General features: G+C 43.0%; 1 protein-coding gene across 1 annotated transcript in view; it reads left to right on the top strand.

Moving 5' to 3' along the window:
* The window catches only part of LOC117345793 (phospholipid-transporting ATPase ABCA1-like), an 815,268-nt gene that overhangs the window by 699,918 nt on the left and 96,071 nt on the right, over nucleotides 1-19,279 (top strand). Inside the window, exons 40-42 of the mRNA XM_033914956.1 lie at nucleotides 2,000-2,123; nucleotides 5,444-5,573; nucleotides 14,836-14,956. Of these exons, the coding sequence (XP_033770847.1) occupies nucleotides 2,000-2,123; nucleotides 5,444-5,573; nucleotides 14,836-14,956 (375 nt within the window). The remainder of the gene's footprint in view (nucleotides 1-1,999; nucleotides 2,124-5,443; nucleotides 5,574-14,835; nucleotides 14,957-19,279) is intronic.

The following is a 19,279-nucleotide window of genomic DNA, read 5'->3' as shown; positions in this document are numbered from 1 at the left end:
GTGGGTTCAAGAAGTGTACTCGGTGTAATAGGACCATCTTGGGTATGCACTGGTGTGTGCAGTATCTTGGTCCTGTGCATCAGGATATTTCTTGTACCCTTTGTGGCTGCATGGAAAAGAGGGCTCTAAAAGTGTGTCAACTTCAATTTGAAAAGCTTTTCGGTTCTACTGTACATCTAAAATGTTTGGGGATTCAGTACCGTGTCTCAGCTTCCTCCATCAATGTTGCCTGCATTGAATTTGCAAATTCCAGTGCCTCCTCAGGGATTCTCTAGATCCTTTTCCTCTGCACTTCAGGTGTCGGGAAGATCCCTGGAAAAAGACAAACATAGGCACCTCCAAGACGGACCTACCTCATCACCATCTTCAACATCTCAAAAATTGTTGATGGCCAATGTGTTTCCTATCACTGCAGATGCTATCTCCATCTTGATGTCCTCTTGCACCTAAGTCTCTAAAACATCTATGTCAGTTTCAGTTAGAGCCAATTCTAACTTTGTCCACATTGGTACTAGCACCTTCACTGCAGCAACAGTTAAAAGCATTGTTGCAGTAGGAGTTGGTGTCCTTAATGTAATCTGACACTGCTTCTTTTGACACAGCAGGCCTCGGCCTCATACCAGCCTGATATAAAGCAATAAGAGTATGCTTTGGAACCTCCACTGCCTTGACGTTGATCTTCATCATGACATTGTGCTTCGACACCTTGATGTCATTCACAACATGCCTCCTCATCCAGGCATACCTCCCAAGCCTCCTCTCAACACTCTTCATCTCACTCGAGGCATTCTCGATGCACCACTGCTCCATATTATTGATTTTCTTCTCGGAGCTCTACATCACATTCTGCAAGAAGAGATCACGTCAAAGACTTCAACTCAGATCTCTCCATCCACACATCTGAGGACATTTCTGCTGAGGAGTCTTATGGAATTCCATTGAATCCTTCACCTCATCTCCCTAGGAAAAGATCCCTACCTGAAAATCTCTCTTTTACAGCTTTCATAAGACAAATTGACTTAGCTCTTCTAATCCATTTGGAATCTCAAAAATGTATTCTCTCTTCAGAAGCCATCTTCATGACAGTTATATTTAACCCTCTTCCTTGAGGCATGAGCCTGGCAGCTTGGAAGTCCCATATGTGAGAATAAACTGCCTGCTTGTCTTGGAGAAAACATAGTTATTCAATTGTAGCAGGTTCTCCAAGGACAGAAAGCAGATATTCTCACAACCCACCCACCTCCCATAGCTGGCTTCTTGGCTTTTAGATGGAACTGAGGGTTCCGCAAGCCAATGGCAGGCAGGAAGGCACACGTGCAATACAGGCGGTACTAAAGTTTTTAAAGTGACAGTACACTTTGGTGCTTGTCCATGCTGGGTTCCATGGATGACGTCACTTCATATGTGAGAATATCTGCCTGCTGTCCTTGAAAAATATCTGCTACAGATGAATAACTATGCTAATCAAGTGAAATGTTCCAGGATCCTTCCGAGGCCCCACTCACAGGGGGGACACAATATACTCCTATATATAAGTTATGTAATTATGTTGATTATGTTTCTATTTTGCATTTATTTATTTTACTTTCACTTATTGACTCAAAATATCTCTTACCCCATGTTCCAATAGAAAGGTCCATAAACTATGCAATCTGTTCTATTTTGAACTTTTAAAACATTCCTTTATTAAAGTAAGGAAAACACACTGCTTTCAATGGAAGTAAAATCTGGATGTCTCAATCTGTCCTCTGTTTTCTGGAGCCATATGATAACATTATCCCCCTCTTCTTCTAAACCGCGCTAGTAGTTTTAGCTTGGGGAGCCGCACTAAATGGTCCGCGCTGCTCCCGACACTCATAGAGTTCTTATGAGCATCGGGAGCAGTGCGGCTCCCTGCGCTAAAACCGCTAGTGTGGTTTAGTAGAAGAGGCTCTATGTTCTGAATTTGTGATCTTGTTATGATTATTGTTTCTTTCTTTTTTTATTTCTTATGTAATAGAACTTGAACAATGTAAATAATATCCTGAAGAAAATATTTTTGATTTTTCCACACTTTTGTTTGGGAAGAGGACTTATTGACATGGCAAGAAACCAAGGCATAGCAACAGCATTTTCCAGGTTTGGTAAGTTGTTACATGATTTCTCTTATCATATTCAATGCTGAACTTATGCTGCATGCCACAGTTTGATCTAGGAACCTCTTATATTCAAGTTAACAACACAAAAATAGATATAAATGAAGGGGGAAAAAAATGGAGATTGATATTCAGAAGCTGTGTTTAAGTAACTTTGGGAGTTGCCAAAATGTCTTTCCCCCTCTTTTACAAAGCCGTGCTAGTGTTTGTAGTGACAGCCACGGCGGTAACAGCTTGGACACTCATAGGAATTCCATGAGCACTGGTGCTGTTACCATGGCAGCTGGCAATAAAAACGCTAGCACAGCTTTGTTAAGGAGGAGGTTTGTTATTTAGGGGCTCATTTTTTAAAAAAATCCAAAAAGTGATTTAAAGCTACATGTGAATGCTTTTCTCACCAAAACCTTCCAATTGTATTTTGAAAACCTATTTTCTAGATGGATTTATATGCTGTTCATCTGTAATTTGTCTAAATCTCTAGGTAGTATGTTAGAAGTGTGGTGTGGGTGGGACTAGGGTGGGCTTATAATCTGGACATTTTGGCCCGGATTCTGTATAAAATATGTGGTCTCAGAAGTTGCCTAAGTGATTTTTGAGAATCACACGCAGGTGTCCTATACAGAATCGTGCCTAAACCCGCCTAAGAACCCAATTCTCTAACAGACATGGGTTAAAGAATCGTGGATTTCCCTGCCGTGATAAGTTTAGCATCAATATGCCCCCACCCCTGCAAAGACTACCGGCAGGTGGGATGCCCAATCCCTGCTGCCGGAACCCACCCCCACCCCCAAACATCACACGGCAGAAGGGATGCCTGGTACCCTTCCCCCCTGAAAGTTCACCCCTCCCCCCACAGGACACCCCTAACCCCACCCAGACACCCCCAGGACCCCCAAGACCCCCTCTAACCTGGAATCGGCCGGACGGCTCTTGCCTGTGTCCGGCCATCAGGTCTGCCTCCACTGCAATGGCGGGCCTGCCCCTTCCTGGTTCATCATGGGATGTACTGGGGAGGGTCCTAAGGGCACCAGGGAGGGGCCTAGGTGATCTGGACAATCGGAATCTTAGGCCACTCCCAGTGCATCCAGAATGCACTGAGAGATGGGCCTAAGATTCCGGTTGGCCCAGGTGCCTAAGGCCTCTCCTACAGGAGGGACCTTAAATGCCTGGGCCAATCAGACCTTAAGCCCCTCCCCAGTACATCCCAAGATGCACCAGGAAGGGGCAGGCCCGCCATTACAGTGGAGGCAGGCCTGCCGGCCGGACGCAGACAAGAGCCATCCATCCAGCTAACAATTCATTCAATTCATGCTTGTAGTACATCAACCTAGCACCTAAATTGTGATGTACTTTCTTGAATCTACCCTATAATATACCATGAGAGTAATTTCTATAACTTTTCAGAAAAACATGTCTGTACTTTGGGTGCATATCATCTTGTCCAAGTGATTTTCTACTCTTTAGTTTGTGAATTTATATGCATTATCTTCATTTACAACACATATAAAGAGGTGCCTACTTCCGCTTTTGGTGCAAACCATGCCTACTTTTGACATAGATGCTGGTAGGCACCTCTATAGATGGGACTTGGATGCCATTCTTGTAGGCGCCTGCAGGCACCTACCTTTTTTAAAAAAAAAATTATTTTTAATTGATTTTAAATGACAAGGTCAGTTACCACATACTATTTATTATCAATTAAACCAGTTAAATTTTTCATGGTTGCAACAATCATTCTGTATTTTAAAATCTCAAATTTATAAATGGTTCAGTTGAAGCAAGCCATTCAGAAGGGGTTCCCTGGTTGGCAAAATCTAAAAAAATCAGTATAGCTTCCGGTCCTATGCTTCCAGACAGATTTCCTAGGGCATCAGGCCGCCCAGTGGTATAAATTAATATCTGGTTATATGAATAAGAAACCAAAAACAAGTTTGAGAGATATTTGGAGCATTGAAATTGAGCAGCAGATTTCTGCATCTCAGTGGCCACGGATTTGGTCTTGGAGGATGAGGTGTACAGTGTCAGCATGTAAGAGACAAACTTGTGTTTTTTTTTGTTGCATAGAAGTTTTTGGACCCCTGTTCATTTAAATAAATTAGATAGTTCAAAATCTAATAGATGCTGGCACTGTCATCTGGATATAGGAACACTGGATCATTTATTATTCTATTGTCCTTCGATACTTAACTTCTGGAGATCTCTTTGAGAACATATTAATCTGATTCTAGAAACTGTGGTTCCGTTATCATATGAAGTGGTGTTATGTGGGATGCTGTTATTTCCTAAATCTCCAGTGGACAGGTATAAAAACAGGTTATTGGGCATAATGACTGGGGTAGCCATCCAAATGATTACAAAAAATTGTGGCTCAATTTGACATGGGCCCATTGACTAATTTCATTGATTCTACTTGAATAGTTCATTATTCCCTTATTTCTGGTTATAAGTTGCATATTCCGTGGGGGGGGGGGGTTTGCATATTAGGATTGGTTTTTTTTAAAATTTTATATATGGATAAAATACTGTATTGTTTACTTATTACATTGAGATTGGGGGGAGGGGGTGAAAATGTTTTTCGTAAATATTATTGAAAGTTGATAGTGTTTTCATGTAAATTGTATGAATATCTGTATGCACTGATTTTGATTTAAAAATGAATAAAGATATATATTAAAAAAATTAATTAATTAAACCAGTTAAGGTAGGTGGCTGTAAGGCATTACAGAATCGCACCTAATTAAAACTTAGATGCCTATAATGTAGGCCATGGTTTTAAAGGTCTATATTATAGGCACCTAAGTCCTTTAGAGAATTGTGCTTAGTGGCGCCTAAGTCGTTCTCCACTCCTAAACATGTCTACTTTGCTGTTAGGCGCCTATCTTTTGTAGTATCACGCCTAAGAAGATAGGTGCCTATCTCCCAACTAATTAGTGATTTATTTAGGCACCTAGCTTTAGGCACTTCGTATAGAATTTTCCCATACGTGCTCACTCCCCACAGAATGTGACTAGATATATTGTTACTACCTATGTGATTAATGTCTCTTCAGTTGTGTAGAAAGAAGACTGCTAAGGTAGGAGATAATCTTTCAGGATATTCCTAAAGTATATGAATTTGGGATATATTTAGAAGAGACCTGAGATGACATTAGTTGCCACAGTATTTGGATCTGGCAAGGAGTCAGCCGCATGAAAAGAATTGACTGGGACTTTATTGTGAAGTAATAGAGCTGTCTACACAATTTTTTTCTTGCATTCTTGCTTGTACAATATAAATTAAAACGTCTTGTATATTTCTATTTTTCCAAGGTGAAGATCGCTTTGAAAACCCCTTTAACTGGGACCTAGTAGGGAAAAATATCTGTGCTATGTTTATAGAAGGCATCGTGTTCTTCATCTTTACCCTTCTTCTGCAATACAAGTTCTTCATCAGATCATGGTAGGAATTCACATTAACAAGACTTACCAGTAAACCTTCTTTTCATGCCCTGGATGCTACAATATGGGAAAATGCTTGTTGAAATTGAAATTAACTTATTATTATATTACTCTATTTATGACCTTCTGAATGAACTGGTACCAAAGGGTGGTTACAAATAACAGAGATAAAGGCTATAAAAGTTTGGAGGGTTTAATTGGGGTATCTTTAAGTTTTGAAAGTTTTGGGTGTTATAGGGTCAATGGGACTATGCAATTTTTTCACAACTTTATTATTTTTCATATTCTGCTGTTTAAAAACTTCAGGTACATAAAGTGTGGTATGTGTTTTCTGGTATTAATTATTCCTGCTGTCACCCAGCCTGTAATGATTGCTGTTTTAGCCCCCAGAAAATAAACATAATAAAGGAAAAGTTTTACATTAAGTTGTCAGATTGGTGACATAGTTGATCTTCTGTCTTATCTGAGCAACTGTATCATCAGTTTCAGTTTTTTGAGAATATTGGACAAATCTTATTCATTTACCGCAAATGGTTTCAGACCAGAGTTCTTTTCAAATTTCTTGATGACTTATTATTTAGCCTTTGATAGAATGTAACAGATATTTTAGACTGTATTCCAAACAACCCAACTATAAAAAGGCCTGATCTCGGTAAACCTTGGGGCTTTATAGGCCTATAAACATCCAAGATATTAGAACATAAGAATAGTCTAACTGGGTCAGACCAATGGTCCATATAGCCCAGTAGGGTCAGACCAATGGTCCATATAGACCAGTAGCCTTTCCTCACTAGTACCTGGGAAAAACCTAAATAGTAGCAACATTCCATGCTACTGATCCAGGGCAAGCTGTGACTTCCCCCATGTCTGTCTCAATAACAGACTATGGAGTTTTCCTCCAGAAAATTGTCTAAACCTTTCCTGAAACCAGCTATGTTAACTGCTCTTATCACAACTTCTGGCAACGCGTTCTAGGGCTTAACTATTCTCTGAGTGAAAAATATTGCCTCCTGTTGATTTTAAAGGTATTTCCCTGTAACTTCATCCAGTGTCTCCCAGTCTTTGTAATTTCTGATGGAGTATAGAATAGATCCACTTGTACCCATTCAACACCACTCAGGATTTTGTAGACATCAATCATATCTCCCCTCAGCCGTCTTTTTTCCCAAGCTGAAGAACCCTAAAGGGCTCATAATAATAATTTTTTAAAAAAATATTCAAAAGTTTCCCAAATTGGTACTTGGACGATCAAAAAGACAGATCGTCCAAGTACTGATAATCAAAGTTGCTTTTAGACGTATCTAAAACCAGCTTAAGCTTTTGCCCTGCCTCTGAACTCCGAGAGTGAAAAGATGCATTTTTAGAGGAGGGTAAAGAGCAGGAGGTGGGCCAACCTAGACTTAGTTGTACTGCAAGTATAACCAAAAGTCTAGGGAGATGGCCTGGTCGGAACTTATATGTTTTGACTTAGACCAAATCAAAACAGGTATAAGTTCCGAATAGGGGCCACTGAGCTCATCGCAGCTGCTGCGATCAGCTCAGCAGCCCCTGAAACCTGCCCACCCCCACTGCAACGATCATGGCAGGAGAGATGCCTAATCTCTCAAGCCGCGATTGCGATCCCCCCCGAACTGTCGCAAACTGGCAGGAGAGATGCCTCTCCTGCCGGACCCCCCCTGAAAAAACCCAAATACTGGCAGGAGGGAACCCAGGCCCTCCAGCCAAAGTCGCACCCCAGAATTCCTCCCCACCCCGTGAATACTGGTAGGAGAGATGCCAAGCCCTCCTGCTGGAAGGCGAACCACCAAACCCCCCCCCTGACAATACCGACAGGAGGGATCAGAAGCCTTCCTGCCGGAAGGCGAACCCCTGAACCCACCCACCCCTGCAAATACCGGCTGGAGGGATCCCTAGCCCTCCTGCTGAAGATGGCCCCCCCGAACTCCCCAGAACTTCCCCCCCCCAACTAACCCTACACCTGCACTACCTTGTAAACCCCACACTAACCTTTTAGGTGGACAGCCGGCTGGGTCTCTGGTCATGCCAGCCGGCAGGCCCGCCATCCTCAGAATGGCAGGCCTGCCCCTTCCCACTGCATTGTGGGATGCACCGGGGAGGGGCCTAGGGCTTGATTGGCCCAGGTGCCTAAGGCCTGCCCATAGGAGGGGCCTTAGGTAACTGGGCCAACTAAAAGGTTAGTATGGGGAGTTCCATGGTAGTGGGGAGGTTGGATTAGTGGGGGGGCATTTGGTGGGTTTGCAGGGGAGTGAGGGGCCATCTTCCCTACTGGTCCTAAAAATGAACTTATGGATTAAAACAATAGTCTCTGCACGAAACCGACACGCTCAAACCGACAGAAGATCACCTTCCAAGCTCGACAGGCTCCAGTATTTTCAGGGAATACTGGCATTCTGGGCCACAACCCGCCCCCCAAAAAATAAAATAAATAAATAAAAGACAAAGGATGAATGTCTCTGTACAATGGATATATTTATGTCTTGCTTAGAGAAGACTGACAGATAACTTTGTCTCAATTGGCTGCAAATTTAGATATCAGTTATGGATTTGCATTTGACATAATGCATGATTGACTTGGGATACAGGAAAGTCTGTGCATTCAGTAATATCTTAAATACTTTCTTATCTAATGATGATTTAAGTAAATAGATTTGTTGAATTGCAGAAAATGAGTTTTGTATAACCCTATACACACACACACACACACATATACTCCCCACAAAAGGGGATCCCTCTTAAAATTTTGGCCCCAAATTTACAATTCATCTGACTTAAATGGGTTCAAGAATAATTTATATTTTGAGGCTTTCTGTGTTGTTAGTTTTTTTGGGGGTAGAGGAGTGAAAGAACATGAGAAATGCCATTTCAAATGAATGCACATCCCTAAAAATGAATATGCAAAAATTACATGAGATTTTCTAGTTATGAGGGTATATTGTACTAGGATTTACTGACTCACATAACAAATCTATTGTGTTTGCTGAAATATACGTTCAACCACATGAAAAAACTACATAAGAAATATCACAGGATTATACCAGATTTGCCAAATATTATATATAAATAAGTATGCTGACTTTAATGTCTATACTTTTCCAATACAAAGGCTAATTGATTGGAAGGAAAAATAATAAATAAATTAAAAACAGGTTTGAACTAAATTCTTTAGGGGAAGGGGGTGGTAATATTTAACAAGCCCCCTGGTACCTTCCATACCACAGGGAACTAAAACAGAATTGTCGAGCCCTGGAACGGAAATGGAAAAAATCGAAATCCCCCTCAGACAAACAATCCTGGCGAGACAACATCAAGTGCTATAACACAATACTAAAAAAAGCAAGAAAGAATTTCTATGGAGATAAAATCACCAGATCAAAAAATCAAAATAGTACTCTGTTCTACATCTGGCGAAACTTTACCTCAAAAACCGACTCCACCTCCCCCTCTCCCCTCCTTCTGCAAACGACTTAGCCAAATTTTTCAATGAAAAGATTTCCACCATAAGGAGCTCTTTCCCCTCAGCAGTCTCTTACAGTTCTCTTCCTCCCAATGACTCAAACCCTATCCCAGCGGATAGATCCTGGACGACATTTGAACCCATATCTGAACCCCAGATCTCTAAACTCTGTCTCAGACTGAAATCCTGCAAATGCATCTTAGATCCTTTCCCATCCCACCTTTATGAAAACATTCCTGCACAGGCCATCTCCTCCCTTACGAGACTCATTAACTCTGCTCTACTATCAGGTTTGTTCTCCACAAAAATGGGCCACATTGCCTTGTCACCTATTCTGAAAAAAGCCGATCTCGACCCCTCCCTACCATCAAACTACCGTCCCATAGCAAATATCCCTCTACTTACCAAACTTCTAGAAACCATAGTTGCTACCCAGCTCTCCTCCTATCTCGAGAGATTCTCCATTCTTCACCCCTACCAACATGGCTTCAGACCTTGCTTTAGCACTGAATCCCTCCTAGTTTCCCTAATTTCAAAGGTACAACAACTACACTCATGTAACAAATTTGCTGTCCTATTACAATTCGATCTTTCTGCTGCTTTTGATGTCGTCCACCACGACATACTACTTTACCAACTTTACGAGATTGGAATCGACTCCACCGTCCTAATGTGGTTCTCAAACTTCTTACGCTCCCGTTCCTACACCGTCAACACAAATGGCACCATGACCACTCATTGGATTCCATCTTGCGGTGTCCCTCAAGGATCACTCCTTTCCCCTATTCTCTTTAACATCTACATGTCCTCCCTGAAACTCTTTCAACTATCCCCCCTGGAAACAATCTACACTTATGTAGATGACATCCTTGTCCTCCTTGAGACTGACCAGAACCTCACCAACCTCCACGAAAACATTATAGCTTGCATAATGAGACTCCGTGCCTGGTCCCTCTCGGTACAGATGAAACTAAACGAATCAAAAACAAAACTACTCTGGCTCGGCCCAAAATTCGAACACACTTTTCGCACTACCCACAGGCGATACACTACAGCTCAAATTCTCATGCAAGGTCCTTGGTATCACTATCGATTCCTCTATCTCCCTCAATGACCACCTCAACTCCTTGGCAAAATCATGCTTTTTCAGCCTTCACATGCTGAGGAAAGCTAGATCCTACTTCAGCCAACAACACTTTGCCATCCTTGTCCAATCCATCATCCTCTCCAAACTAGATTACTGCAACACCATCTACTTAAATCTATAAAAAAAAAGTATTCTAAGACACCAGCTAATCCAGAATACTGCAGCCAAACTGATCTTCTCTAAACGCAAATCTGACCATGCCTCCCCACTCCTAGCCAAACTTCACTGGCTCCCAATAATCTCCAGAATCCATTTCAAATGTTCCTGCCTGGATTTCAAGATCATTCACGGAATCCTCCCTCCTCTTATCCCACTGTCTTTCAACTCCTCCAGTCCCGACTCCTCCAGAACTGCCCAAAGGCATAAACTAGCCTTCCCCTCTCCACGCGGCATCCACTATGCAGGCAAACTGGGAAAATCCCTTCTCTTCAAAATCACAGGTCTTTGGAACGACCTCACCACCCCGTTGCGGAACCTGAGCTCCCTTCAGTTATTCTGCAAACCTGGCTGTTCAGCAAATTGTAACTCTATCCTTCCCCCCTTTCTCTCCCCCCTTCTACACATAAGTTCATGTAATCCTTTTTCTTCTTCTCTACTCACTATTTTAAGTTCTTGTAAACCGTGTCGAGCTCCATACTCATGGAGATGATGCGGTATATAAACTTAAGGTTTAGATTAGATTAGACATAAAGTTAAACAGACAATTTATCTACTTATTTTATATCTGATATTTACTGGATATTTAAGCTGATTATCCATTTAAAGCAGTGATTCCTAAACCTATCTTGGGGTAAACTCAGTCATCCAGGTAACATAGTAAATGGCGGCAGATAAAGACTGGAATCCAGTCTGCCCATAAGTTATACCCTTAAAAAATACATGATTAAATTAACTTGTCTCTTCTTTGATATTTCTGGGCCATAGACTGTACAGTCTGGTATTGTCCTAGATTCCAAATGCTGAATTTGCCGTCCAAGCTCACTCCAGCCTATCCAACCATCCCATTGTTTGTAGAATATCTATCGTAAAGTCAAGCCAGTAACATCCTCATGTTTCAAATTAGTGGAATTCACATTGATGCCCACCCCAGCCCATCCTACACCAAATCACCATATATGGGACACAGACCATGAAAGTCTGTTCAATCCCAGCCTTGGGGCTAGATTCACTAAGCAAACCGATCGTGTACCAATCAGTTTGCAACCCCTTTGTCACCCCGACCCGATTCCGATCCGCGCATGCAAATGAAGGTAAACAGCATGCAAAGTAGGAAGGACGCGATTCACAAAACTTTTCCAGAAATACCGATTGGGCTGGCCGATCCAAAAAGAAGTGACTGGTGGGGACCAATTGTTCATGTCCTTTCCAACTGCCCTGCTCTCTGCTGCTATGCTTTCTGCCCTGACTCTCCAGCTCTGCTCAGCCCCAACTCTCCTGCCCTGCTCAGCCCCGACTCGCCTGCCCTTCCCCGCAGTGTGAACCCGTGGTTTTAATCTGTGGGTTTAAAGTGGGTTAAAACCACAGTCTTGCGAAGTATATAGAAAAGTGAAAAAACAGAAAAAAAGCAGCTCACAGACCATCTACAGACAAAGATGGTCTGCGCATAGTTCAGGATCGCTCACTAGCGATTCTTGTAGTCGGTGGGGGGTGCGTTCCTCCGATCGCCCCCATTTGCATGCTGGCCTCTAGTGAATTTGTCGGCCTGCCACAGATCGGCCACGGATCAGGTACGATCGAGCAGATTAGTGAATCTAGCCCTTAGTTCTTTAATTTACATCCTTTGTTTTCTAATTAGAGATCCTCTATTTTTATCCCATGCTTTTTTGAAATCCATCATCGTTTCCCTGAGATCTATTTGCATAAATTTCCTCCTTGTTGTGCAAATGCATATTCACTGTGGATATCCTGACAACTTGATTGTCTGGGGTTCCCCCAGGAAAAGTTTGGAAACCCCTGATTTAAAATCAGGTCTGATATTTATACAGTTTACTTAAATGAATGTATTTATGTAGACAAAGGATGAATGTCTCTGTACAATGGATACATTTATGTCTTACCCTAGAATGTCCCCAGCCTCTCATTTTACTAAACAGATATATTTTATTTTTATTTATACACTGCTTATATATCCTAAGGGTTACAAAGCAGTTTACATTGGATAGTAACTAGGTACTCTAAGTATTTTCCCTATTTGCCCCAATGGGCTCACAATCTAACTATGGCAATGGAGAGTTAGGTGACTTTTGCTGGGTCACAAGGAGTGGTGGTGGGATTGAACCTGCAACCTCAGGGTGCTGAGACGGTAGCTCCAACCACTAGGCCACTCCTTGACCTGCCTAACCAAAGTTTATGCATATGGTGGACTGGATATAGACATCATATTGAAAATGCCCCTCCAAAAAAACACACGCTCCAAAGTGTTCAACATCCAGAGATAGCAGGAAACTTGGTAAAACCACCTTGGAGACCCATTAAGAATGCCATCATTTTGATGACTCTGATCTTTCAGTCATAATTATTTTGCTTTAAGGCACCTAGTAAAGGCTTGATGCTGTTGTAGCCTCTTTGAGGTGCACTGAGTGAGCATGTGGAAGAAATGGTTATAATCAAAGAGAAAACTGCACATTTTCTTTCCTCCTCTAAAATTACTACTTGTTCCTCTGATCTGATTCCCACCCAACCACTCAGCATTATCTCTTCTACTGTCATCCCTTCTATCTGTCATATCTTCATTCTTTCCCTTTCCAATGAAACTGTTCCTGATATCTTCAAATATGCCATAGTTACACCACTCCTCAAAAAATATCCTCACAGGACCCTACCTGCCCTTCCAGTTATCTTATCTCCCTCCTCCTTTTTTTTATCCAAGCTACTTGAACGTGCTGCTCACTGCCATTGTCTTGACTTTCTTTCATCTCAAGCTGTTACTACTACTACTTATCACGTATATAGCGCTGAAAGGTATACACAGCACTGTACATTTTCACATTTATAGATGGTCCCTTCTCAGAAGCGCTTACAATCTAACTTGGACAGGCAGACATGACATAGAGGGTAGGGGGATGCAGAACCCAAGGTGAGAAGAGTTAGGAGTCAAAAGCACTCTCAAAGCTATTCTTGATTCACTTCCAATCAGGCTTTTACCCTCTGAATTCTACAGAAACTGCCCTTGCTAAAGTCTCTACTGACCTGTTCCTGGCCAGATCCAAAGGCCTCTATTCTATCCTCATCCTTCTCGATCGATCTGCTGCTTTTGACATTGTTGACCTTGACACGCTGTCACTTGGATTTCAGGGCTCTGTTCTTTCTTGATTTTCTTCTTAGCTCTACCATCACACTTTACAGTTGTGGATCCTCCTCCAGTGCTATCTCACTACCAGTTGGTGTATCTCAAAGTTCTGTCTTGGGAATTCTTCTTTTTTCTCATCTGTACTCATTCCCTTAGTGTTTGTTCTCTTCCCATGGTTTTCAGTATTACCTCTGTGCTAACGACTTGCAGATCTACTTATCTATGCCAGAAATTTCTACAGGAATCCAGGCCCAAGTCTCAGCCTGCCTGTCCAACATTGCTGCCTGGATGTCTCACCATCATTTACAACTGAACGTGGCCAAGATTGAGCTTTTTATCTTTCCACCTAAATCCTCCTCTCCTCTTTCTCCATTCTCTTTCTATGGATAACACTCTCATCCTTGCAACATCTGAGTCATATTTGACTCTTCTCTTTCTTTTTCTGTACAAATTCAACAGACAGCTTTCTCTGTAATATTGCCAAAATCTGACCTTTCCTTTCTGAGCACAATACCAAAACACTTATCCACATTCTTATCACCTCTCGTCTAGATTACTGCAACTTGCGTCTCATAGGTCTTCCACTAAACCATCTCTCTCCCCTTCAATCTGTTCAAACTTCTGCTGCATGACTTATATTTTGCCAGTGTAGCTATGCTCACATTACCTCTCTCCTCAAGTCAGTTCAAACTCCTCTTATTAACTGACAAGTGCATTCATTCTGCAGTTCCTTGGTATATCTTTTCTCTTATCTCTCTTTATACTCTTCCCCTGGAACTCCATTCATGGGGTAAGTTTCTCTTATCTGTACCCTTTTCCTCTACTGCCAACTCCAGACTCTGTTGCTTTTATCTTGCTGTACCATATGCCTGGAACAGACTGCCTAAATCAGTATGTCAAACTCCATCTCTGGCAGTATTCAAATCTTGGCTAAAAGACCATTTTTTCGAGGCAGGCTACTTTTAACTCCTAACAACTACTCCTAACAACAACTACTAAAGTACCTATGTCTGTTTTATCATTCCCGCTGTGAGAAATTTTCTAACTCCTATTTGTCCTGTATGTCTGTTTTAATTAGATTTTAAGCTCTATTGGGCATGTACTATCTTTTATATATTAATGTACAGTGCTGTGTACGTCTAGAAGCGCTATAGAGATAAGTAATAGTGGTAGTAGTAGTATGGTGGCCTGAAATTAAAAATCAAAACAAAACAAAATACAATAAAAACAATATGCCTAATACCATTACACCTTATGCTGGCCATATAAATGCTTTGGATTAGCGACTCATTTATTCATACCATCTAAATATTAGCTTTATAGAAGACATTTTTAGTTGTACATTTTTGCAGGACCATCAAACTCAATGTGCTGCCTATAATGAAAGAGGACAAGGACGTGTCTCTAGAGCGTGCCCGAATCTTGAATGGAGGTGGACAATCTGATCTTCTGAGAATATGTGAACTGACCAAGGTAGTATTATTATTAATATGCAGTTCAGAATGATTGAATTAAGTCATTTTTATTCCCTGTTCTTTAGATGAATTGACTGATGTACTGAGCTATGCATTACCATGCAGCAGAGAACCAGCTATGCAGGAAATTTTTATTATGGTACCAACTCATATTAATCTTCATGCAATTGATCTGAATGGTGTTTTTCCATCAAAAATGTTCACAAAAAATATCTAGCTTCTTCATAGGAAATCTACCTATATCTATCAGATTTAGTCAAGCTAAAAATCAAGTGGTTTGCCATATTTTATACAGTCTGTTGCCTTTTCAACTGACACTTAGTACAACCCAAACAACCCAGGTTACAATAATCTAATATTGAGCATGCGTGCTCAAAGCCTTCTGGTCTCGCTCTCTCCGAGATTCTCAGATTCAGAATCTCGGAGAGAGCGAGACCAGAAGGCTTTGAGCATGCACAAATGCTTAAAGCCCAGACCAGCACATAACAGGGAAGAGGGAGGATCTCCCTCGCACCGCCCAGCCCAGGCGAGGGAGGATCTTCGGGCACTGGCACTGGCACGTCCTGTGCATTGGTGCTGGTGCCGGTGCCCAATCGGGTAAGCGATGTCTTTGCAGTGCTGGGGGGGATGTAGGATCGCGGGAGAGGGGGGGTGATGCGAGCGGGGGGGGGGGGAGGATGCCGGTTCGCAGGCCAGAAGAGGGAGTAAGCGGGGGTGGCGGGAGGAGGTTATAGCAGCATGCACGGTATACGCATGTGCGTGCTATATAGATTTTTTTTTTACAGCAATGCTTTGTTCCCGCGCGCTATCCGCGTATGCGTTTTATACACGTATGCGCATTATATGCGTGAAAATACGGTAGTTGCTTGAGTGGTCAGTGGGATCCTGCCAAATTCTTGGAATAGCAAGCTTCATGGCTCTCTTCTCCCCACTGTACCATGGTGTAGAAGAACAAAATGAAATTGTGGTAATTAAAACAATATATTTATTTTACCTATGGCTAATGTGTAAGAGATTTTCGCAACATATTTTTATATGATATATTTTCAAATAACATTGAAAATTTTAATATTTTTTTAAATTAAACATTCTAAGAAATGTTATTGCAGAAAATTCCACCATCCTAGTGAGACTCAAAATTGTCTTACCTTCCAGAGTTTTTTGGCAGTGGGTTTTTTTTTTTTTGGTGTTTTTTCCTTTTTGGAATGTTCTGCATAAAAGGTAAATTTCAAAATATTAATGTCATGGTCACAGAAGCAAAGTTTGAGGGAGATGATAGCCATTTTATATACTTTTGTGGCATAGGCAATTAAGAAACAACATTACCCAGGAACAAAAAATAAAATAAAAGTTTGTTACATCGGGCTTCTTTTACTAAGGTGCACTAGCATTTTTACCACACGCTGCATTGCCATGTGCGCTAACCCTGTGCTACGTGCCAAGAACTAACACCAGCTCAATGCTGGCGTTAGCGTCTAGCGCAGCTTAGTAAAAGGCGCCCATAGTGTTACAGATGAAAAATATTTGCATATATTAGTGGTAGGGCACATTTAATTCATGCATATTCAATGTGGACATCCTGAAAATGTGACTGCTTAGGTGTGTCCCGAGAACTGCTTTGAATTTTGTATGATGGTTATAAAATTAGGAATGCTAATTAGTGGTGCCAATTAGCCCAATTAATACCGATTATAGTCAATAATTGGTTAATGCCAACTAGCAGCTATAGTAATTATTGAATTGTGTATAATTGACAGTATTCTATTACTTGTGCATGTAACTTTGTGACTGTGAATGTACTACTGTGACCCGTTCTGAGCTCCTGGGTAGGACGGGATATAAAATAGAAATAAAGTATAAAATTGTGCACACATGTTTATAGAATTAGGGGGAAAATGCACAAGTAAGACTACAACAATGGTGCCTTCATGATTGGTAAGCAAGATGAGCTGTGTATGTCTATCAGAGCTCAGCTGGCAGCAGCACAAAACCTACATCACCCATCTCTTACGTGCCTATCCTGAAACGATCGATAACAGGTGCAAATATATATTGCTATCATTAGTCAGCAGGAGCAAAAGCAAACTCAGAGATTGTAAAGATACGCTTTCATTAAATGTTGCTATTTTTTTCTATCTTGGTTCCGTTCATTTGTAGAACAAAATGAAAAAAGAGAATGGTTTAAATTGATTTTAAAGAAATCAGAACCCACACTGACTGCAAAAGGAAACTCCAAAACAAAAATGAACAAAAGCTCCCATAGCCCTTTCCTCATCTACTATCTCATATTATACCCCAGTCTTATCCTGTTTGAAAAAAGGGGATAGTAGAAATCTCCAACTGTCTCTCTTCTCTCAATGCATGGCAACAATAGGGATTATCCCAAATCTTACATCAAAGATACTACCCATTTTTTTAGGGATACTTAATCAGCTTGAGGACAATTTGGAGAATGTACTTTGGTAACTTTTAATGTGCAATCTCTGTACACTGCTATTCCCTTAGATGAAGCTCAAAACACTATGGAGGCTGCTTTGGATTCTCGTCCCCGTCCTATGACAGTACCCACTGAATTTTTAATGCAGCTTACTGCTCTGGCTTTATATAACAACTACCGTATTTTTGCGGATATAACGCGCACCCGTGTAAAACGCGCACACGGGTATAGCGCGCAGAAACCACACTTGTATGTACGGAAACTTTTGTATACAGCGCTCATGGGTATACCGCGCATGCTGCCCGACTCTCCTCTGGCCACCCCGACTCTCCTTTCGCCCTCCCCGACTCTCCTCTGGTTGCCCCGACTCACCGTTCACCCGCCCTGACTTTCGGTGCACTGCCCCGCCTCTCCGTGCGCTGTCCCGACTCTCCGTTCACCTGCCCTGACTTTCCGTGCACTGCCCCGCCTCTCCGTGCGCTGTCCCGACACTACATTACGGGCAGGAGGGATCCCAGGCCCTCCTGCCCTCGACGCAAACCCCCCTCCCCCCCCAACGACCGCCCCCCCCCCAAGAACCAAGGACGTGATAGGGCAGAGTACAGTAATGGGGTTTAAGAAAGGATTAGACAATTACCTACTGGAAAAGGGGATAGAGGGGTATAGATAGAGGATTACTGCACAGGTACTGGACCTGTTGGGCCGCCGCGAGAGCGGACTGCTGGGCACGATGGACCTCTGGTCTGACCCAGCAGAGGCACTGCTTATGTTCTTATGTTCTTAACCTCCGACCGCCCCCCCAGCCGACCCGCGATCCCCCTGGCGACCCCCACGACCCCCCCACCCCCCTTCCCCGTACCTTTGGTAGTTGGCCGGACAGACGGGAGCCAAACCCACCTGTCCGGCAGGCAGCCAACGAAGGAATGAGGCCGGATTGGCCCATCCATCCTAAAGCTCCGCCTACTGGTGGGGCCTAAGGCGCGTGGGTCAATCAGAATAGGCCCTGGAGCCTTAGGTCCCACCTGGGGGCGTGGCCTGAGGCACATGGTCGGGTTGGGCCCATGTGCCTCAGGCCGCGCCCCCAGGTGGGACCTAAGGCTCCAGGGCCTATTCTGATTGGCCCATGCGCCTTAGGCCCTACCAGTAGGCGGAGCTTTAGGATGGATGGGCCAATCCGGCCTCATTCCTTCGATGGCTGCCTGCCGGACAGGCGGGTTTGGCTCCCGTCTGTCCGGCCAACTACCAAAGGTACGGGGAAGGGGGGTGGGGGGGTCGTGGGGGTCGCTAGGGGGATCGCGGGTCGGCTGGGGGGGTGGTCGGAGGTTCTTGGGGGGGGCGGTCGTTGGGGGGAGGGGGGTTTGCGTCGAGGGCAGGAGGGCCTAGGATCCCTCCTACCCGTAATGTAGTGCGAGGTGGGGGTAGAGGGTCGCCGTGGCCAGGAGGGTTTGGGCTCCCTCCTGGCCCGATATTGTCGGGGAGTCAGCGGTCCTTCGGGGTGGGGGTGCGAGCGGTGGGGGTGCGAGCGTCCTTCCGGATGATGAATCGGGCGTCGGGCGGGGTGTGAAATATGTAAAAAAAAAATTGTATACCGCGCTCAGGCATATAACGCGCGAAGGGTATGCGCGGTACGTAATAACGCGTATAACGCGCGCGTTATATCCGCGAAAATACGGTACTTTGTGTTTGATGATAAGCTGTTTCTTCAACTAAGAGGGGTGGCTATGGGGGCCTCGTTTGCCCCGTCTTTAGCTAATATTTTTATGGTTGCATTTGAAGCTAAATACGTGTATACCAGCAGCAGTTTTCAACATGTGCACTGCTAGGTGAGATATATTGACAATATATTTGTCATTTGGACAAGTGACAAGCAAACCTTCTACAAGT

The sequence above is a fragment of the Geotrypetes seraphini genome, chromosome 1 (genome assembly GCF_902459505.1).
Source record: "Geotrypetes seraphini chromosome 1, aGeoSer1.1, whole genome shotgun sequence".
Lineage (NCBI taxonomy): Eukaryota > Metazoa > Chordata > Amphibia > Gymnophiona > Dermophiidae > Geotrypetes > Geotrypetes seraphini.
Note: the sequence above shows the minus strand (reverse complement) of the source record. Positions and strands in the feature narration are given on the sequence as shown.